This window comes from Leptonychotes weddellii, chromosome 14 (assembly GCF_054177405.1).
Source record: "Leptonychotes weddellii isolate Sample4059 chromosome 14, ASM5417740v2, whole genome shotgun sequence".
Taxonomy (NCBI): domain Eukaryota; kingdom Metazoa; phylum Chordata; class Mammalia; order Carnivora; family Phocidae; genus Leptonychotes; species Leptonychotes weddellii.
In genome coordinates, this window is record NC_138382.1 from 15,514,468 (window position 1) to 15,534,021 (window position 19,554).

Consider the following 19,554-nt stretch of genomic DNA (forward strand, 5'->3'; position numbering starts at 1 on the left):
CTGGGTGATAGACACTGGGGAGGGTAAGTGCTCTGGTAAGCGCTCTGAATTGTGCAAGACTGTTGAATCTCAGATCTGTACCTCTGAAACAAATAATGCAATATATGTTAAGAAAAAAAAAAAGAAGAAGAAGAAGGTAGCAGGAGGGGAAGAATGAAGCGGGGGAAATCGGAGGGGTAGACGAACCATGAGAGACGATGGACTCTGAAAAACCAACAGGGTTCTAGAGGAAGGGGGGTGGGAGGATGGGTTAGCCTGGTGGTGGGTATTGAGGAGGGCACATTCTGCATGGAGCACTGGGTGTTATGCACAAACAATGAATCATGGAACACTTCTTCTAAAACTAATGATGTAATGTATGGGGATTAACATAAGAATAAAAAAAAAAAAGAAACTGAATTGAAACCAAGAATCCTCATGGGCACTCAAAAAAAGCTCTCAGGCGCCTGGGTGGCTCAGTTGGTTAAGCGACTGCCTTCGGCTCAGGTCATGATCCTGGAGTCCCAGGATCGAGTCCCGCATCGGGCTCCCTGCTCAGCAGGGAGTCTGCTTCGCCCTCTGACCCTCCTCCCTCTCATGCTCTCTGTCTCTCATTCTCTGTCTCTCAAATAAATAAATAAAATCTTTAAAAAAAAAAAAAAAAAAAAAGCTCTCAAACTGACTGCCCAGCCTCTCTCAAACCTAAGTTTGGTGGCCTACATGATATTTGCTCAGAAGAAGAAGAATTAGGACAGTCATTGCTCCTGATTCTGTCCTTGGTTTGTCTTTATTTTCCATTGTTGTATTATGCTGCCTTTTCTGTTCTCTACAAAATACCATATCACTTTAAAAGTATTATCTACCCTTCTGTAATGTGGCATGGAAATCCCACCACCTCATTTTCTGTGTTATAGCAAGCAATATAGAGTTCACGTTTTGTAAAAAAATGGGGAAAAATAGTCATTATAAAATAATGCTCACTCTTACGTAGGGTTTCTTGCTAGATCGTCCAAAATATCTTTCCAGGAAAGCCAGAGGCAAAATATGTCTTCCTAAATACTCTCTCAGTTCATGAATTCTTGTTTATAAGTAACGTATTTTGGAAAACTACTAGTCGTACTTTTACTTTTTCTATAACAACATACCTTATAAAAGGTCGTGTCACTGCAAGGATTGTTCTGATGAACCAAGATGGATGAACAATGATGAATGATTTCAGATTCTTTCGCAATCTGTTTTAAAAAAAGAAAAAAGAATTACTCATAACCCTTTTCCAGTAGGAGTTAAAACAGAAAGTATATCCCCAAATAAGAATATTGTAATATTAGAGAGTTCTAGGTAAGTTACTATTACCCGATGAGAAGGTATAGAATGACTATGATTAATAAAAAATACTTTTGAGATATCACTTGTAACTTGTATGATGCCAACCTCATTTTCCCATAGGAATCCATGTAAAATAGAACGGTTATATCAGTGCTTAAATCTAGAACTATCATGGTATATTTTTGCTTAACAATGCCTTTCGTTTTTGCCAGCATTATCTTTACTATTTTGAAAAGAGCACACTCTTACTAGCAACTCAGCCGATTTATTGGATCAACTAAGCCTTGGTTTCTTCTTCTGTATAATGAAACAGTGTATCATGTGGTTATTTGTCATTCAGGCTACCATTTTAATGCTCTTGACATTCAGGCATGTTTTTCAGCATTAGCAATGCTGTTTATAAATGTTTGGATCATCAAATGGATCTTTGTTAATATAAGATCATGCAAGGAGCCAGATCTGAGGGGATACCACACTTATCATAGACACCGTATGTCTGTATATTTATGATAATTTTCCTGTTGCTGGCAATATAACATGTTTTGTTTTAGTCCAGCCAGTATGGATGGAAGTAAAGTATCTTTTTTTTTTTTTAAAGATTTTATTTATTTATTTGAGAGAGAGAATGAGATAGAGAGAACATGAGAGGGGGGAGGGTCAGAGGGAGAAGCAGACTCCCTGCTGAACAGGGAGCCCGATGCGGGACTCGATCCCGGGACTCCAGGATCATGACCTGAGCTGAAGGCAGTCGCTTAACCAACTGAGCCACCCAGTCGCCCCGGAAGTAAAGTATCTTGACGAAAAGGTGCACCAAGGCACCAAATGGGCGAGCGGTTAACTTGAATCATCAGTGAATAATGAAATACTAGCACGACAGTTGCCCAAACCAAAACAGTCCCAGTGCACATAAAGCAGCATCAAGATCATGTGAACCAGTAAAGAATCGTGGCTACTCTGGTTTATCAACATAAATTGCACCTCCATGTGGCAAAGGCATATGCATAGTTTAGGACAGACTTGGTCATCAGGTTTGAGATGAAAACATCTAACAGAATCTAGATTTATTTCAGATTTGGGGCATCAAGTGACACTTTTCTTAATATTTTTATATACTTATAATTTATTATCTCAGCTCTGCATAGTTCAGTGTTCCTAAAACGTGATCACGTTCTTGGTAGATGACAGGGAATTAGAAATGGGAGTTACCGAGTAAGTCAAAACAGGGATTAAATAATGGAGCCCACATACCGCCTGTCAATCATCTGGTAGCATTTCTTCATCCAGCCCAGCCCTGGCATCTTCCGTCTTGGGGTTGCTCCGTTCAAGTACACAATCATATAGTCCTCAGCTACCATCAGCTCTAAAGTACTTATTACATATCTGATCACAGGAAGGAAGAGGAGTGTTTTCATTTCCCCACGTGAAACAGTTCATCTTATTTACACTCTAATTATATAACATTTAAATTATAGGGAGTATGCCATTGAAGAATGGTCATGCATATTACCTCTTTACCTTGAAAAGAATGCAGTTTCCTAAGATGATTTCCCTGAGAGTGAGTATTGCTCATTTATTTGTACGGTTATCTTTTTTTTTTTTAATGCAGGTACACTAAAAAAATGTGTAGGTTAGAACCTGAATTTCAAAAATGTCAACCATGTTATCATATACCAAGGGCCCAAGTGAATGATATAAATGAACCTGGATTATCACCAGCTGACTGACCAAGAACATGTTATGGAGGAACAAAAGTAACACTTTACCCAAAGGAAATGTTACAGAATTTCAGAGTGCAGGCAAAACTGTGTTCATTTTGTTTTCAATTCATCCTGCTGACAAAAGAGTTCTTTTAAAGGTTTTAGCCTCTTGAGCAATATTCCTTGACAGAGATTTCATTGACTTTTCATCCAAGGCCAAGAATATTCTACATCATCTACTTCCTCTTCTTAAAGATGCTCTATCTGCCATGACATGCCACAGACATTCACTGAAAGCACTTTGTCAGAAGTATCACTCACAGGAAAAGATTTTCCATGACATAGTGGTAATCCGCCCGGCTGCTGTCTGGCAGAAAACAGGCAGCAAACACAATGATGGCATTTAGGCCATCCCCATAGTAGCCTGGGGGACAAACAGAAAGACATTTGTAACCCAGCTGAAAGCTCTTAATAATATTTAACCTAAAGGACAAATCTGGAAGCCCTGACAAGTGTGTGTATATGGATGTAAGAGATGCATCTTTAAGTGAGTATTATATCGACTGTCCTTCTATATGTATAAACACATAAACTTACTTTTCAGGAGTTCAAGTGTATGTTATATAGAGTCTTAAATATACAGTGTGAATATATTTGCATATATAGTATATCCACTTGTGGACGATTATATGTGTTGTACATCGTCATGAATGGGGTATATAAATATTCAACGTATCAAAGGATGGGTTGACTTCTGGGTTTCTAATTTATATAATGCTTCTGTCCTTTACCGGCGGAGAAGTTCTGTTTGATCCTCTTTAGCGTTTTTTAATTTTAGACTCTGGCTAATTTAAAGGGAAAATCTAGTCACTGAACTGCAATATAATCAGATACACGTACTCCAGTGACCAGATACTAGTAAGCTGACAAGTAAAAGCACCTTTACTTTGATTCTGAGGACTGGTTCACTTGCCTGTGGCATCCCTGGGGTCTCCAGATTCAACAGACAGTGCAGGGACACATGGAAAGTTCTGGCCAGGCCTAGAATAACTGAGCACAGAATTCAGAGCCCTGTCTTTTTAAAAAGGAGCAAACTCAAGAAGGGCCTGGTTAAAGCTGACCTCTCTGAGTTTTATGAAAATACATGCTTTGGGGAAAACTTGAGAATTACTTCCTGGTAGGTAACATGGACAGGGAACGAAGGTGGAGGTCTACCTGCATGTGGTGCTGAGAAGATAAAAGGCAAGTGTGGAACTCCTGAGAGTCAAGGACAATGTAGGGACATCTCAGGACACTTTACCCACATCTGAGAGCTCTGTCCCCTTCTTTAAGCTCCGTGTTCCCTCAGAGCTCATCTTTTGGAACTCATGGCAGCTGTTGGTCAAACCCCACAGGTTAATGAGTGGAATCTCACGTGTCTGTCAGTCAGATTTAAAAATGGAAGCAATGCACTGTTTTCATTTTTTTTGAGACTTATTTATTTTAGAGAGAGAGAGAGAGAGATCACGTGCACAAGTGGGGGAAGGGGCAGAGGGAGAGAGAGAGAGAGGGAGAATCCTGAGCAGGCCCCATGTTCTGCTCTGTGCCCGACACAGGGCTCAATATCATGACCCTGAGATCATGACCTGAGCCGAAGTCGAGTCAGCCCCTTAACCCAGTGAGCCACCCAGGCGCCCCACTGTGTTTCCTTTTTTTTAAATATCCCTTTTTCAGCACTCGGCATTTCTGTCCTATCACACAGTTCTGGATTTCAGAATCATTAGACAGAGCTGCCTCAGAGCTCTGAGGAGGCGGATAGGACCTACCCGCCAGCCTCATCAGAACTCAGTGCGTTTTCATTTTTTTTTTTCCCCAGGACTCTAAATACCCCTCTGGTGATTACACGGCAGTAAAATACTGGCTGGATATAGACTTGGATGGGCTTAACTCTTGAAAAGCAGTTTAATAAGATGTTCTCTACAAAGAGAGAGCATGACACTACCACAAAAGAGGTGGGGGCAGAGAGTGATACCAACTAAAAATATATCAAATTATGGGTTTGTGTGTATGACTAATCTGAGGTTGTTGTATGCAGTGTTTACTCTCCACGTCTTAGAAGATGCTGCCTATGTAAGTACACACCTGATGTAACGCATGTTTGCAAAACCACATTGGGGTAGCTTCCCTATGGATTATTTGCCTTGTTTTGTCTTTTCCAACATGTGGGTATTTACCAACTTCTTTTTTGAATGAGATGTGAAGGAAATAAATCTCCTTCTCCAATGGCAGAAGGAGATTTATTTTAATACAAGAAGAGTTTGTTTCACCAAACAATTGCACTTAAGGAGGTTCATAACCGAATGAAAACCCACAAAGGGTAAAGCAGCTTTGATCCACTAATGCTAACACCACAAAAGTACGCAATTTGGACTCAGCTCAATGACAAGGACCGGGTCCATTAAAAGAGATAACAGAAGTAATGAATCCAACTTATAAACAAGTACAAAAGCATCCTTTCAAAAAGCATCTTTCTAGGAGGAGCTGCCTGGCCCCAGGGTGTCAAGATAATTTCAAGGCCATGACCATGCAGCTACTTTGATTTCTTTTTCTGTTTCTGGAGAATTTCTAAGATTTTTTTTTTTTTTTAAAGGACAGTCTGAGGTTTATAAACAGTACTTCAGAACTGGTCATCTTAAATGGCACTTCAGCTCTTTGCGTCAGTGTGTCTGTCCTTGGAATGCTGTGGTGTTGTATTCATTTAGGTTCATGTAATCGAAGGAATACTGAAGAATCAGCTCACCACTTCTTGGTCATTGTCTAAGTCAGGAACGTCTCTTTATAGAAAACTTCCTGAAATTTACAAATGAAGGTGGATTTTTGTACTTTTGGGGAGAGGAGATGTAGGAAGGGAAGAGGCAAAAGACAGAGGAAGAGAACAGGAGGAGGTAAGACCTAAGATGTCAGAAGGAACTAGAAGAAAAAGATATCTTCATGGAAGTTTTCCTTCCAAACCAAGATCTGGTGCCACTGTAATTAGGCTCTGGAGATACTTCAGATCATCATTGCTGGCAAAGGGCAATCGCGGGAGTGAGTAGTCCCACTTGCTTTTTGTCCCCCACAAATGCCTTCAAGGGGGTCAGCTAAGCCAATTTCGATGTTAACTATGCAGCTTACTCAAGTGAAGTTGGCTTCCAGCAGCTGAATAATTCATTTGAAGTTCGGTTTTTTAAAACATGTGTTTTATCTGACTCTCTTCTTAGTAACCAGGAGGTGAGTTCGGGGTGTGTGCGTGGAGGTGCATGCGCAATCCCACCAGGGGGCCTCCTGAGACCCTCTGCAGCAATAATGCAAACCTTACCTGAGGCAGAACAGAGAGGAAAGGGACGTAACACAAATTTGATGGCCAGCAAATGGAATGGAGAGAGAAGGGAAGATGTCACAGTCGCAACCAAAACATACACACACACACACCAGCCTGCAACTCTTCTCCTCATTCTTTCCGGGGCCATTTGTTCAGCAACACTGCAGAGGAGTTACCTGAATCTCCTATAATGAAATAAGAGAAGTAAAGAAAGAAGAAAGGAAACTTCTCATTATAATGCTTTGGTGTGACCGTCCTATGTTATTTAAATGCATCCTCTGTTCCAAGGTCAAAAAAGCCAGTTTCTGGCCTTACCGTGACCCCACACTATTGTTGGTCAAACCCACCCAGATCTCTCTTGGTCCTTTTATTGAAGCAGATAACAGGAATATTGCTCATGGGCTCATGGGAGGTGACACTGATTCTGAGATCACCCTCTTTTGACTGATGACATAGTCGAGGCCCGAGATGTCAGGTCACGTACCAAGGTCATAGAGTAATTAGCAGCAAAGACCGGGCTTGAACTTTGTTCCCCTATATACGTACAAGGCGTACGTACAAGGCCTCTTACATCAAGGTCACCAAAGCTGAAGACTGAACTATTTGTCTCCATTCTGCTCTCACGCCTATGCCCAACTGGTAGGGACTCCTGGCAGAGCCTGGCTTTGCAGCCAAGTGAGGCAGCGGTTTTCATGACCCCCATCTTGCAGTTAACGCCGAGCACTATACCGCCGCCCCTTTCCTATTGGCCTCAATGGGAAAACCTCGTCAGAGCAAAATGGCGGACACCCAGAGGAGACCCAGGCCCACTATGGAGCGCTCCCTCCTAAAGGCTCATCAGAAGCCAGGCTCACAAATGCAACGGATTGGTCTCTAGGGAGGACTGCTTGATGATCCTTAGAGCCTAAGAAGGTGGTGTCAGCTTCCAACACAGTGGGCCGAGCTCTGGCAAATTCAGAACTAAAATCTGCATTGTCTTTACCTACGGAGCACAAAAGCGGCTCAGGGGGTGGGGAGAGGCGGCGTCTCGCTACCGTCCTGGCTGGGGAGGGGTGGGGGTGAAGCCAGAGGCGCACTCATGCAGGCCAGCGCCTGGAGAAGGCCAGGGTGGGGGGGGGCGGGGGGCAGCCGGGCAGAGGAAAGGCGGCCTTTTCTTCCACACAAACTGGACAGTCACACGGACAAAACTGGGCTCATGGACACAGAACGGAGGGGAGCGGACGCCGGGGGAGCGGGGGTGGGGGGCGGGGGGCAAGTTTGCAGGGCACAGCGAACCACGTTATCCCTGAGGGGTGCGCTGCATTGTCACAAGGAGTGTGAGAGGCAGAAGCAGTGGCTTTGTTTTGACCCTGCTGTGTTGATGATCTTTCCTGATTCGGGCAGCAGATCAGCCGATAGATGGGCTCAACCCTCTCACCCAACCCACCTGCTTTCGCCGGGGTTGAAAGAACAAGCAGGTGAGTCTGCCAGGGAAAGGAGAGATAATCCGGCCTCAGGAAAACAGAGAGGCCGTGAGGCCCCTTCTTCACAACAAAGGGGCTCTTCATTTAAGACCAGAGTGGTAAACATTCGTACGGATTATCACTGGGTGACTGTGATTTACTTCGACAGACTTTTCTCCCGTTTTTGACCTTTTTTGGAATGGGCACGGGCTACTTTTATTGTCAGCCTCCGTTTTGTTTTCTTTTTATTTCCAAAAAGCAAACAAACCAGAAATACCCGATGGGTGGTGCAAAGGAGGGATGAGCTTCTGGGAAGATCTGGGATGATGTTCAGGTTGTGGTTTGCGTCATAAGAACGGAAGGGTCGACTCTAGGGCCCGTGGTCTGTCCCCTGCAGCATGAGCAGGCCCACTTTCATTCTGCAGGGCTGTGGAAAGGTTTCCCTTAGAGGGAACGGCTTTCAGCCCCACAGCAGCTATCATGGGCCATATTACCATTTCAGGTCACAAAGAGTGAGGCAGGGCAAAGGAAGGTCATGGCCAGGGGCACCTATGGGCATTTTCTTTCACTCTCAAGGTGGGGATCCCTGGCCGATGCTGATACTTACGTGGAGGGAGCAATGCAAGGGTGGAAGATGGATAATCGGCTGGTGGAGGGAAGTTTGATTGAAAAAAACAAAATGTCCTTCTGCTCGTTAGAAAACAAAAGCTATGGGTTTAATGCAGCGCCAAGACACTTATTTCCCTGTCCTTGTTAAGGAAGAAAGAACAACAATTGCCTTGTCAGCTTACACTTTTTCTGGAACAGCTGAGTGTTTAGGGTGGTGCCTCAGGCCTGCAGGAAAGGAGTGCATGCAGCAGAAAAATAAAAAAAGCCGTTTTCTGAAGTTGACACATTAAATGCGTTGCTTGTGCTCATCTGACTTTTTGTGATTCCGAAATTAATCAAGGCTCCTGGAGCTCCTAAAAAGCACTGGAAATACGGAACACAATTTTTTTTCTCTCCCTTGTCCCTCCCTAAGGAGGTGGAGGCTTTTACCAGAAATGCCTGTTGTCAGGCCCGGATGTAATGGAGTCTATAGAAAAGCAAACTTCAGGCAGGGGAAAAAAACGACCAGGCCGAGTCTGAAGAGACTTCCTAAAGCTCCTAAGAGGATTCGAAAGACCGTTTTGTTATGAGAAGCACCTCTGGGGTAGTGATCTTACTACAGGGCTATGGTAGTAGAGACTCGGAAGCGATTCAGTTAAACCCCCCAAACACGGTGAGTGTAGTCACCATCTGTCACCATATAACATTATTACAATACTATTGACTGTATTCCCTGTGCTGTACTACTCATTTCCGTGGCTCATTTATTTTATAACTGGAAGTCTGTTGAGCATTTCATAATGTATATATGTGTGTGTGTGTCAAATCACTATGACGTACACTTAAAACTAATATAATATCGTATGTTAACAATGTTCAATAAAAAATACCCTACGACTGACCCATATGAATTCCAAACAGATATCATTAAATTGGACAACTATGGTTTTCAAGAAATTTGCCCAGAAGATTATAGCTGTCAGATATGTGGTGTGAAAAAGCAGTTTTCACATCGGAGAGCTATTTTTTACACAGGCTTTGCAATATTTATAGAATTAAGTCTGAGGTAATGTACTTAGCTCTACAGTCCCCTGAATACTGATTGCAGAATAGGTTTTGAGGATGTCATGATGCAGAGAACCCTAGTTTCATTTTCTAATTAAAAAAAAAAATGTATATATATATATATATATATATATATATATATATATATATATATATATATGGCTGCCCTGGTCCCCACCTCCCCGATTCACAAAGCTTGACTACCTCCATGAGAAATGACTCTCCTGTAGGGCTCGATGACCTTCATGTCAATCCGTTGTTCCTGTTCTCCAATCACCACCGTCCTCCACAACCGATTGTCTTCTCGCTCCTCTTCTGCTGTATACTCTGGGATAGACTCTGACTCTTGGCCAGAATCTTTGTTAGATGTGGAACCCTCTGGAAGTGAAGCACAGAGAAGGACTGAAGAGCAAGACTCCACAGCTCAGGCAGTTCAATGAGCTATCTCCTGGCAGAGCCAACCCGAGGGCACTCCCTGTTTGGCATAGCTCTTACAGAGCTGAACACCATCGTGACCACATAAAGGATGTTCAGTGAAGTCTTATTTATTGATGGATTGAACCACCAAGTCCATGCTAAGGCCAGGCTGAGGGTGGGGACAGGTGCAGGGCTAGAGCTGCCTTGTATCAGTGGACCAAGGGAGTATCGGCCAGTACCAATTCATCCTTGATCATTCAGGTTGAAGACTGGGGACCTTTCTCATGGGGTAAAAGGCGATTTATCAGGCCCAGATAATTTTGTTTTCCTTGGGCCACATATCCTAAGTGGTTAGTATCTTGATGATACCACCGGCCTAAGACCCCCCTCCTCCCCCCTCCCGACCCAAGACTCTTACAAAGAAATTGAGCCCCCTTCCCTATTGGGAGCAAATTTGGGCGGAAATACAGTATTACTTCCAATGGATTTTTCAAAATATGCTACAGAAAGATTTTATGTTAAGCAAGAAACAAACAGCTTCACAGACCAGAAATGCTCTAAGGCCAAGAATTCCTAACACTCCTATTTGGTGGGTGCACGTGGCAACAAAAAAGTCCACTGAACGTTCTTTGGAGAAACATTTACTACCCACTCTTGTGCATCCAAAAAAAAAGCAACAACGGTGCTGTTGGTTTTTTGTTTTTGTTTTTTTTAAAGAATAAGCAGCAATTGTTTTCATGTTTACTTCAGCTACTCGTAGAGTTTAGCAGTGGTTATTCTTTGTATGTTTAAGTAATTTGAAGGAAAACATTATTTCTAACCTTCACAATAATTCTGTGAGATATTATCATTCTTATTTTTCCATTCATGGGAAAGGATCTTTGATTTATATTGTACTTTACTTATATTCATTTTATGGCACTTTGATAATAAGAATAGTAATACTTCATTAGATAGCTACTATGTGTCAGGCATGGTAGATATTACAGTAGGGATTGTAGGGATTATAGTAGGCATTATAGTAGACATGCCCATGCAAAAACTGACTTTGAGTTAGTTTGCTATCACACTATACCCTAAGTGTGTGATTGTCTCACTCTCTTTATTCTACCACCAGCCTGGGAATTCCTTGGGCCAAGAAATTGTGCCAGAACCACCTTTATTATTCACCTCCACCAACCAACTCCATACTTAGCTTGGAAACCTGCACGGAGCACTCAGTGAAAATTGAGGCGAATGGGTAAATAAAGGAAAGCTTGGACAAGTTCCTGAAAATACAGGTGATTGGTGAGGGGACCACAACAAAGCCATTATGTTCTGGAAGACTCCTCAAGACACATTCAAATGTGTCTAATTACCTGTGACTTAGAAGAGCAAACTGAAAGCCAGCTGGGAAGCAATCCTAGCCTTTTTTGCCAACACCAACAGCTACCACCACCTACAGAGCTTGCTTCCCTCTGCGTTCCCGCCAGCGCTCCTCATCTTACTAAGGACAGGAAGCAGCACCTTTTGGCTTCAGACCAAGCTCTGTGTCACTGGCGCAAATCCATCCATCTGTACTGGACTCGCAGTCTGGGATCCCTTCCTGCTTCTCCCTTCCTCTTGGCTGAGGGCCCCTGGATGCTTATCTTCGCTCCCTTCCTGGGACCCTGTTTTCCATCTGGTCTCTGTGCCCTCAGAACTCCGGGCTCGGATGTGGGCTTGTCTTCAGTGTTCCTGTACATACATGCTCTGCGTTGTAACAAGCTCACCATCCTCCAGCCCCTCTTTATCCTTCTTTGGGACTTTCTGGCCTGGTCTAGCTTGACCCAGGTGATCTCTGTGGGGTGACTGTTTTGTTTTCTGCATGCTTTTACTGAGGCTACCTCATTTAAAAAAATTTGTATACCATATTCTTCTTTCTGGTTATAAAAATAAAATGCTAATAAAAGTTCAAGCAATGCAGACATTGTTCATCAAAACCGCAGAAGTCCCCAGGGCCACTTTCACTCATTATTGTTTGCTGTGTGTTCTTTTTATTATGGACATGCACACAAGCATACTCCCCTCCCCCAAAGTATGATTATTCTATATATTCTGCATGTTCTTTTTTTTTTTTTCTTTAAGTAGCTCCACACGCAGCACGGAGCCCAATGTGGGGCTCAACTCACGACCCTGAGATCAAGACCTGAGCTGAGATCAAGAGTAGGATGCTCAATCAACTGAGCCACCCAGGTGTCCCTATTCTGCTTTTTAAAAGAAGATTTTATTTGAGAGAGAGAGAGAGAGCAGGGGGAGGGGCAGAAGGAGAAGCAGACTCCCCGCTGAGTAGGGAGCTCCATGCGGGGTTTGACCCCAGGACCCTGGGAACATGAACTGCCCGAAGGCAGATGCTTAACTGACTGAGCCACGCAGGTGCCCCCCTATTCTGCATATTTTATACATATTCTTCTATAAGGTACTTCCACCTAAAAATATAGCATAGGCTTCTTTTCATCTCAGTGGCTATAAACCCTCTCATTTTTTTAGTTAGTTAGTTTATTTATGGTACTCTCTATCCCCAACTTGGGGCTCAAACTCACAACCCCGAGATCAAGAGTCACAGGCTCATCCAACTGAGCCAGCCTGGTGCCCCTAAACCCTGCTTATTTTACAAAGGAGCCCTAAAGTGTTCCATTTGACTGATGTTTTTTAGCTTATCAATCCCATAGTGATGGAAATTTAGTTTTATTCTCTTTCTTGTTGTTCTGATAAAGAATTTGCTTCAGTAAGTATCTTTGTGCAGGTATCCTGTCTCACCAGTGCGCATACTTCTAGGGGTTAACTTCCTAGCAGTGGGATGCTGGCTCAGAAGCTGTAAGGACTTAAAGTTTTCATGGGTATTTTTGCCCTTGAATATGTCACACCAAAATACATGAGTAGTTGTTTCTTCATACTATCAAAGACTCTAGAGGATAGCAAAGTTTTTAACCCTGGACAATTTAGGGTGAAACTTGTCTTTTGATTCTTTTAATTTGTATTCCTTTAATTATTAAATAAGGTAAAAATTTTTAAGTGTTTATTGGCTATTTATATTTTTCTTACAAGGAGGAGGCACCTGTAAGGTCCCCTGCCTAGTATGGTCCTTATTGATTTGTTGAGTTCTTTATATAGAACTTTGTCATACACCATAATTATTTTCCTGCTTTGTGCTTAGCTCTTATTCTTTCTTTCTTTTTAAAGATTTTACTTTTAAGTAATCTAATCTCTATACCCAACATGGGGCTTGAATGCACAACTGAGATCAAGAGTTGCACACTCTACCTACTGAGCCAGCCAGATGCCCCTGTTAGCTTTTAAACTGATATTTTTATCAAACAGAAATTTCATATTTTTATATAGCTGAATCTTTAATTTTTGTCTTTATGGGTTTTTTTTTTTTTAAAAGACTTATTTATTTGAGAGAGAGAGAGAGAGAGAACACGAGCGGGTGGGGCAGAGGGAGAGGGAGAGAGAATCCCAAGCAGACTCCACACTGAGCACAGAGCTGGATGGGGGCTCAATCCCACAACCCCAAGATTATGACCCCAGCCGACTGTGCCACCCAGGTGCCCCTGTCTTTATGTTTTTTTGATCACTGTATCATAGTAAGAAAGAGCACTCCTACCTAAAAATATGTATGTAATACTAGCATTTTCCTGTAGTTTATTATTTTTTTAAAGCATTATTACTCATTTTGGGATAAAAGTGTGGGCCTTTTTATGAAATGTTATCCCAATTGTTCAGAGAAGGGGAGCTGGTAAGGTTCTGGGGTTCCTTCTCCTTTCCCCACCTCTTCTGATTGATGTAAATGGCCAAAAGAAGTTATTGAAGAGCTAGGGGTACAGTAAATTCTCCAAGTGTTCATTTTTAAAAGTCCACAATATAAGCTAGTAAGAAATAAAGATGGCTTTCTTTACCCCCTTGAATTAGCAATATGCTCCCGATCTTCATAATTCTTCTGCTTTACTCTAACCCCACCCCCGAGCCCCCCCACGGCCATCATTTTCTATTTTCAAAAATTTCAGTACTCATTTAACTTTGTATCCCCAGGGCTGCCAAATTTAACTTTTGGTCCAATGCCCTCTTCACTGAGAAATACTTGATTTTCTTTGTCTTCTTCCCTTAATAACAAGCTTTTCTCCCTGGTGACTGCTGAAGTCAGTTAAGCCCTGGGGAGGAGTTGACGTGAACGTTTTCCTTTGTCTTTCGGGGGATGATTTACTACACAAGCTCCCGAATGGCCCATATGCTGTAGGGACCGCGGTGGGGAATGCATCGTCGGTGTGCAATAGGGCCTCCCTAGAGGTGGTTGTCTGCGTGAGCCTCCAGCAGGGACCTGTGTCTGGGAAAGGTGACTAGCTCTCTACATTGTGATCAGACACTGAGAATGTGAATACTCTTAGTGGACGTTTTTTGAACTTTATCTTGTTGGAGGAGAGGCATCCTGTACGCAGTGAAGGGAGCTTTTAAAGTTGTTTTGCTGACAAAGAGCAGGGAGGCAGTTAATTTGTCTGTAAAACCCAGCATTTACCAGTACAAAGAAGAATCTTCCTTGCAGACCATACCCTGTGGCCTAAGGTTGCTTGTGGGTAAAACAAAATAAGATTAACGCTTATTTTAGTTAGGGGTAGTTTACACGTAGTTAAAACATATAAGCTGGTTACCTGCAGGCTGTTAAGGGCAGTGGAACATGGTAGGTGGGGAAGTTAAATGAAGTGACTGCCTGATTGTCTGGAGAAAATGGTGGAGCACCTTATTCACCCTGTTAACTGTTTGTTATTAGGGGTTCTAGAAAAGGTAGCTTAGGGGTGCCTGGGCAGCTCAGTCGGTTAAATATCCTACTGTTGACTTTGGCTTGAGTTATGATATCAGGGTTGTGAGATCGAGCCCCGAGTTGGGTGATGTGTGGGGCGTGGAGCCTGCCTAAGATTCTCTCTCTCCCCACCTTCCTCTGCTGCCCCCCCCCACGCTCTCACATGCTCTCTCTCTCTCTCAAATAGAGAAATAAATCTTAAAAAAAAAAAAGAAAGAAAGAAAAAAGAAAAGGTAGCTTAAATGAGGTCACTAACCATCACTTAGGAGCCTAGGAGGAAAAAATATAAAAGCACATGAGTGTTTCTTACAACATCCTTATCAGAAATATTCAGGCTAGAATTCTTTATCATTTTTCCATTTCCCCTATGAAATGCTTTTGCTGAGATCTGAGTTATGGTAAAAAAAATAACTAAGGTGGGTTTGGAAAACAGAAATAGGTCATCATTTTTCTCACCTTTGGATATTTTTAAGTTTCTAGGACTAGTATTAAATAAATAATTTTTTTTTTATAAGAAGGCTCAGATCTCCCTTAATTTGAAATATTGACCTCCTAAATCCTTCAGTATCTACATGTTTTTGGTATCTCTGGCACTTAAGTACCAGAGGAAGTCAAGCTTTAATTATATTGGTACTTTGAATGGTATTTTCCAACTATTTGGACACGATTATTAAAGAAAATTGCTTGGAAGTGGAGATCGATTTAATGTCTTTTGAGAGTGAGATTCAAAAAACGTTTCATAAGCAAAACCACATTGTGGGCAAATAATCTGCCAGGAATGCTTGGTCATCAGCTACAGAATAAAACAGGCAAATGGCATGAAAGTTCTTCAAGTGCTTGGTAAAGTAAGAGCCTTGAAATCAGGAAAATGGCCGGGTAAAAGGGCATGTAAATAAATGTACGGGTAGGGACATCGGGCTTGGCTTCTGGAGTGTTAGCCTCATCTTGTAAAAGACGTCTCCTATTCATTGTCAGTATGCTCTGGAGAAGCAGCATGGCCCAGAAGTCAAGGACGACAACTTGGGGTTTGAATGCTGGCTCTGATATTTACTAGCTATGTGACCTGAGGTAAATCATTTAACCCGTGCCTCAGTGTTCTCATCTTAAAATGGGGTAAACAGGATACCTATCCATAGAGCTGACATTCATCGAGCTGAGGATTAATATACTTAATATTTATAAAGCACCTAGCCCAAATCCTGGTGCACAGTAAGCACTTGGAAAGGGTTCATTAAAGAAATCACTGACCAAACATTTTGAAACACAGTGCCTCCAAAACTCCAATGTTGTTTAGGATGTATACACTTGGTTCCAAATGCTCACACAAGAAACCCACAAACATGCCTGCTTTCAAGCATTGATTTCATACTCTGGGACTAAAATGAACTCACTTCTCTTCTGGAGTCTGTTATCTATCGCTGCCTGTTTACAAAATAAAGCTACTCAGATGCCCTTTGTGTTCTCCAAGCTTAATGTTTTTGTTGGTTTAAAACAGCATCTGACCATACATCTGTCATTTGAAAATCAAGGTGGGCTTTACAATTCAACTTACATTAAAATTCCATCCTTTGAATTTAAGACCTAAATGTAGGGTTGTGGTTGTGAAACTGGTTCCTTCAACAAAACTGTGTCGACGGAATAAAGGAACTGTGTCAGCCAGGGGCAGCTTTAATTACCAGTTCGCTCAGCTACCACCACGTCGCTTGGCAGTTTTGCTATTTATAAACAGAAAAGGCTCCCATGTGGTGTGACATGGCTCTCTCTAGGGCACAGGGAAGTGCAGGGGGAGAGAGGGAGGGGCCAGCTCACGCTGCAGCTGTCTTCTGTGGGATGGGAGGCAAGGGAGGATTCTTTCACGTGGGAAGGTATTAGCAGTTCAAGGGCTGGGGCAGCCGGGGGCCGCCGGGGTGGACGGAGTAGCTGGGGAAGAGTCTCGGGGATGGGAGGAAAGAATATGAACTCAAGACCTTTCACCTTCTCTTTGTGTCTTTCCACTTACAGGGTCGAATACCCAGATGACTGCAGAAATTTGAGAACACGGCCACGGTGCAATATAAAATCTCTACTTAAACAGAAGAAACTGTCACACAGGTAGCTTAGCCATTTCCCGTTCTTTTGACTTGGGCAAATTAAGGCTTAGCCTCTGTAAAGGCAGGGTCTGAATCCATGCTGGTCATGGTGGTAGTCCTGGTGGCTCAATGATCGTTGGTTGAATTAATGAGCGAATTTGATGAATTTCCTAATTTCCTACTTATGTTCTCCTAGGAATGACACTGTGTAAGTGTCAGGACATCATTGCATATTGTGGCATTTGTTTTTTGACCATAATAATTTTCCTAATGTATAAAAAAGCAATGGCTTTGTCCAGGATATTGCTGCTTTGAATTTCAAATATTACAAAGTCAGAGAATACCACCCTGTAAACTAGAAACTATGGAATGCCATTTTATAAAGCAAAAGCTTTGTATTTGGATATAATTTCTTAACAAACCCAATTTTACTGAGCAAGAGGAAGAACTAAAGTGAGACTGATATTCCTATCAGGAGTGTCAGTGTTTGATCCAGCAACTCTTACTTGTCTTCCTTTTTGTTCTTCACCCCGAGGCCATCCCTCCTTCCTTTCTATTTTACGGGAGATATAGCAATGAGCAGAATAAAGTCCCTGCCCTCACAAAGCAGATATTCTAGTGGGAAGGGAAAGACAATAAACATAAACCAAATAGTTAAATGATAGGATTTCAATTACTGACACATGGAAAATAAAATAAGTAGAGGGATAGAAAGTGACTAGGTTGGGAGGTGGGGAGCTCCTTTGGTGACAGAGGTCAAGGAAGGCCTCTCTGAGAAGGTGACATCTGATTAAGATCTGAATAAAGAGAAGGAGCCAGCCATGAATGATCTTCAAGGAAGAACATTCCAGACAGGGGGAGCTTGTACAGAGAAATTAGTAAGCTCTAATTTTTCTGCTCCAAATGTTATCTTCCAGATTCAATTCTCTTTCTCTGCAAACCCAGCCCCAATTTTCTTACAACACAGCATGTAATAGTTTTCCCGCAACCCCAGGGCTTATCACAAGGCTTGCCAAGAATAAGCGTTTAACAAAGGAGCAGTGGGTATGTATGATCTCTGTGAACCATACCTGTTCTATTATATTCTGAACTGTCAATCACAGCCACCTATGACCTGAGATTCAAACAAAAGCTTTTAGAAATCACAGAAAGGAGCCACCAGCAACAAAATAGGAGGATTGTTCCCAGGGCCACTTAGATAATCTTTCACTTTTCACATAACTTTGGCCTTGACAACTTGGTGACTTACCATGCCCAGTGTACTCAAAAGAATCTGCTTCGTCAGGGGTATCGAGTTCATCCACGTTGATATCGATTTCATCTGGACTGTCTAGGTTATCATCAGAGAGAATAGACCCTTCACTTTGATCCAGAGAAAGATTGATATTTGGGGCTGTGAGTTTGATTCTCCGAGGATGAGCATCGTTAAGATCCAGAGAATTAGGAGGTTCTAAAGAAGAAAAAAATAGGAACATCAAGTATTAGACCATATATATGGCTGCCAACAGTGGGTGTGGGCCCCAGTGAAAAACATTTTTAAGGCCTTTAAGCAAAGGCACACCTGCTAAAAACCCTTACATGGAATTTGGATCCCCTTCTTGACCAGCAGGCCTCAGTACTGGCTCATCCCAGCCACATCAGTCCTGGCCACATAGAAATAAAAAGTGGGAGCCATTGCAAAAGGAGCAGAAAACCAGTTTTCAGACCTGCCTTGTTCAGGTTTCAGAACTTGACACTGATACAACAATGAATTGAATTTTTATGATGCATAAGAAAAACAGCCAAGTGTACATAGATCTCATAATGGTTCTTATAGACTTCACTCCTATGGAATGGAGGATAAGAAATTTATCTATTATGTTCATGGGCACTCCCAAAATACTTCTCTGCAGTTCCTGACAATTCTGTGTTTGATCTGTAGTGATCTTTCTTTGACTGGAATTTTATTTTATTTTATTTTTTTAAACAAAACTGGGGTATCTTCACAAATTACATTATTTGCTCAAGTAGTCACTACCTTTTATGCTAGTATTTCTTGACATTGGTTCCTACATCATAAGTGATAGTCTTCATATGTTAAGGCTCATGGAAGTAGCTCCCACCCTCTCAATGTAATCTGCACCTTGCTCCTACTGTGACTTCCACTTATCACAAAATTTTTGGAAGGCCATCTGGTATACCCCTCAATTCTGGAATTGCAACTCTGGTCTTATCCTAAGGAAAGTGATTCTGTTTCTTTGTCATTAAAATTTTTTCTCGGTATAGAACATCACCCGAACTATGTTCCATGTAATGTTTTTATGTATTATACTTGAAAAAATTCCTATTGACCAATAAGATTGAAAAGCATTGGGTTTCTCTAGTACAGGAATTCTCAGAGCAGTGCTGTCCAAAAGAGTTTTTTGGTGATGATAGAAATGTTCTATACAGCTGTTAAGCACTTGAAAAGAAGCTAGTGCAACTGAAGAACTGAACAAGTTTATTTTAAATTTCCATTAATTTAGGGCGCCTGGGTGGCTCAGCTGGTTAAGCGACTGCCTTCGGCTCAGGTCATGATCCTGGAGTCCCGGGATCGAGTCCCGCATCGGGCTCCCTGCTCAGCGGGGAGTCTGCTTCTCCCTCTGACCCTCCTCCCTCTCCTGCTCTCTGTCTCTCATTCTCTCTCAAATAAATAAATAAAATCTTAAAAAAAATAAATAAATAAATAAAAATAAAAATAAAAAAATAAAAGGAATTTCCTGGGACGCCTGGGTGGCTCAGGCATTGGGCATCTGCCTTCGGCTCAGGTCATGATCCCAGGGTCCTGGGATCGAGTCCC

At 42.2% G+C, this 19,554-nt stretch overlaps 1 protein-coding gene across 3 annotated transcripts in view; it reads right to left on the reverse strand.

Annotated features, from left to right (window-relative positions):
* Positions 1-703: 703 nt before the first annotated feature.
* PRUNE2 (prune homolog 2 with BCH domain) overlaps positions 704-19,554 on the reverse strand; it is a 232,735-nt gene continuing 213,884 nt past the window's right edge. For 2 of the 3 annotated variants that reach the window (XM_081804095.1, XM_081804097.1), the window contains 5 exons: positions 17,986-18,186; positions 9,642-9,815; positions 3,324-3,426; positions 2,554-2,685; positions 704-1,211 (listed from right to left, as the gene is read on the reverse strand). In XM_081804095.1, coding sequence (XP_081660221.1) covers positions 1,049-1,211; positions 2,554-2,685; positions 3,324-3,426; positions 9,642-9,815; positions 17,986-18,186 — 773 coding nt within the window. In that variant the 3' untranslated portion in view covers positions 704-1,048. Of the gene's footprint in view, positions 1,212-2,553; positions 2,686-3,323; positions 3,427-4,456; positions 6,528-9,641; positions 9,816-17,985; positions 18,187-19,554 lie in introns of those variants that run through there. The other variant, XM_081804096.1, reaches the window with a different exon arrangement.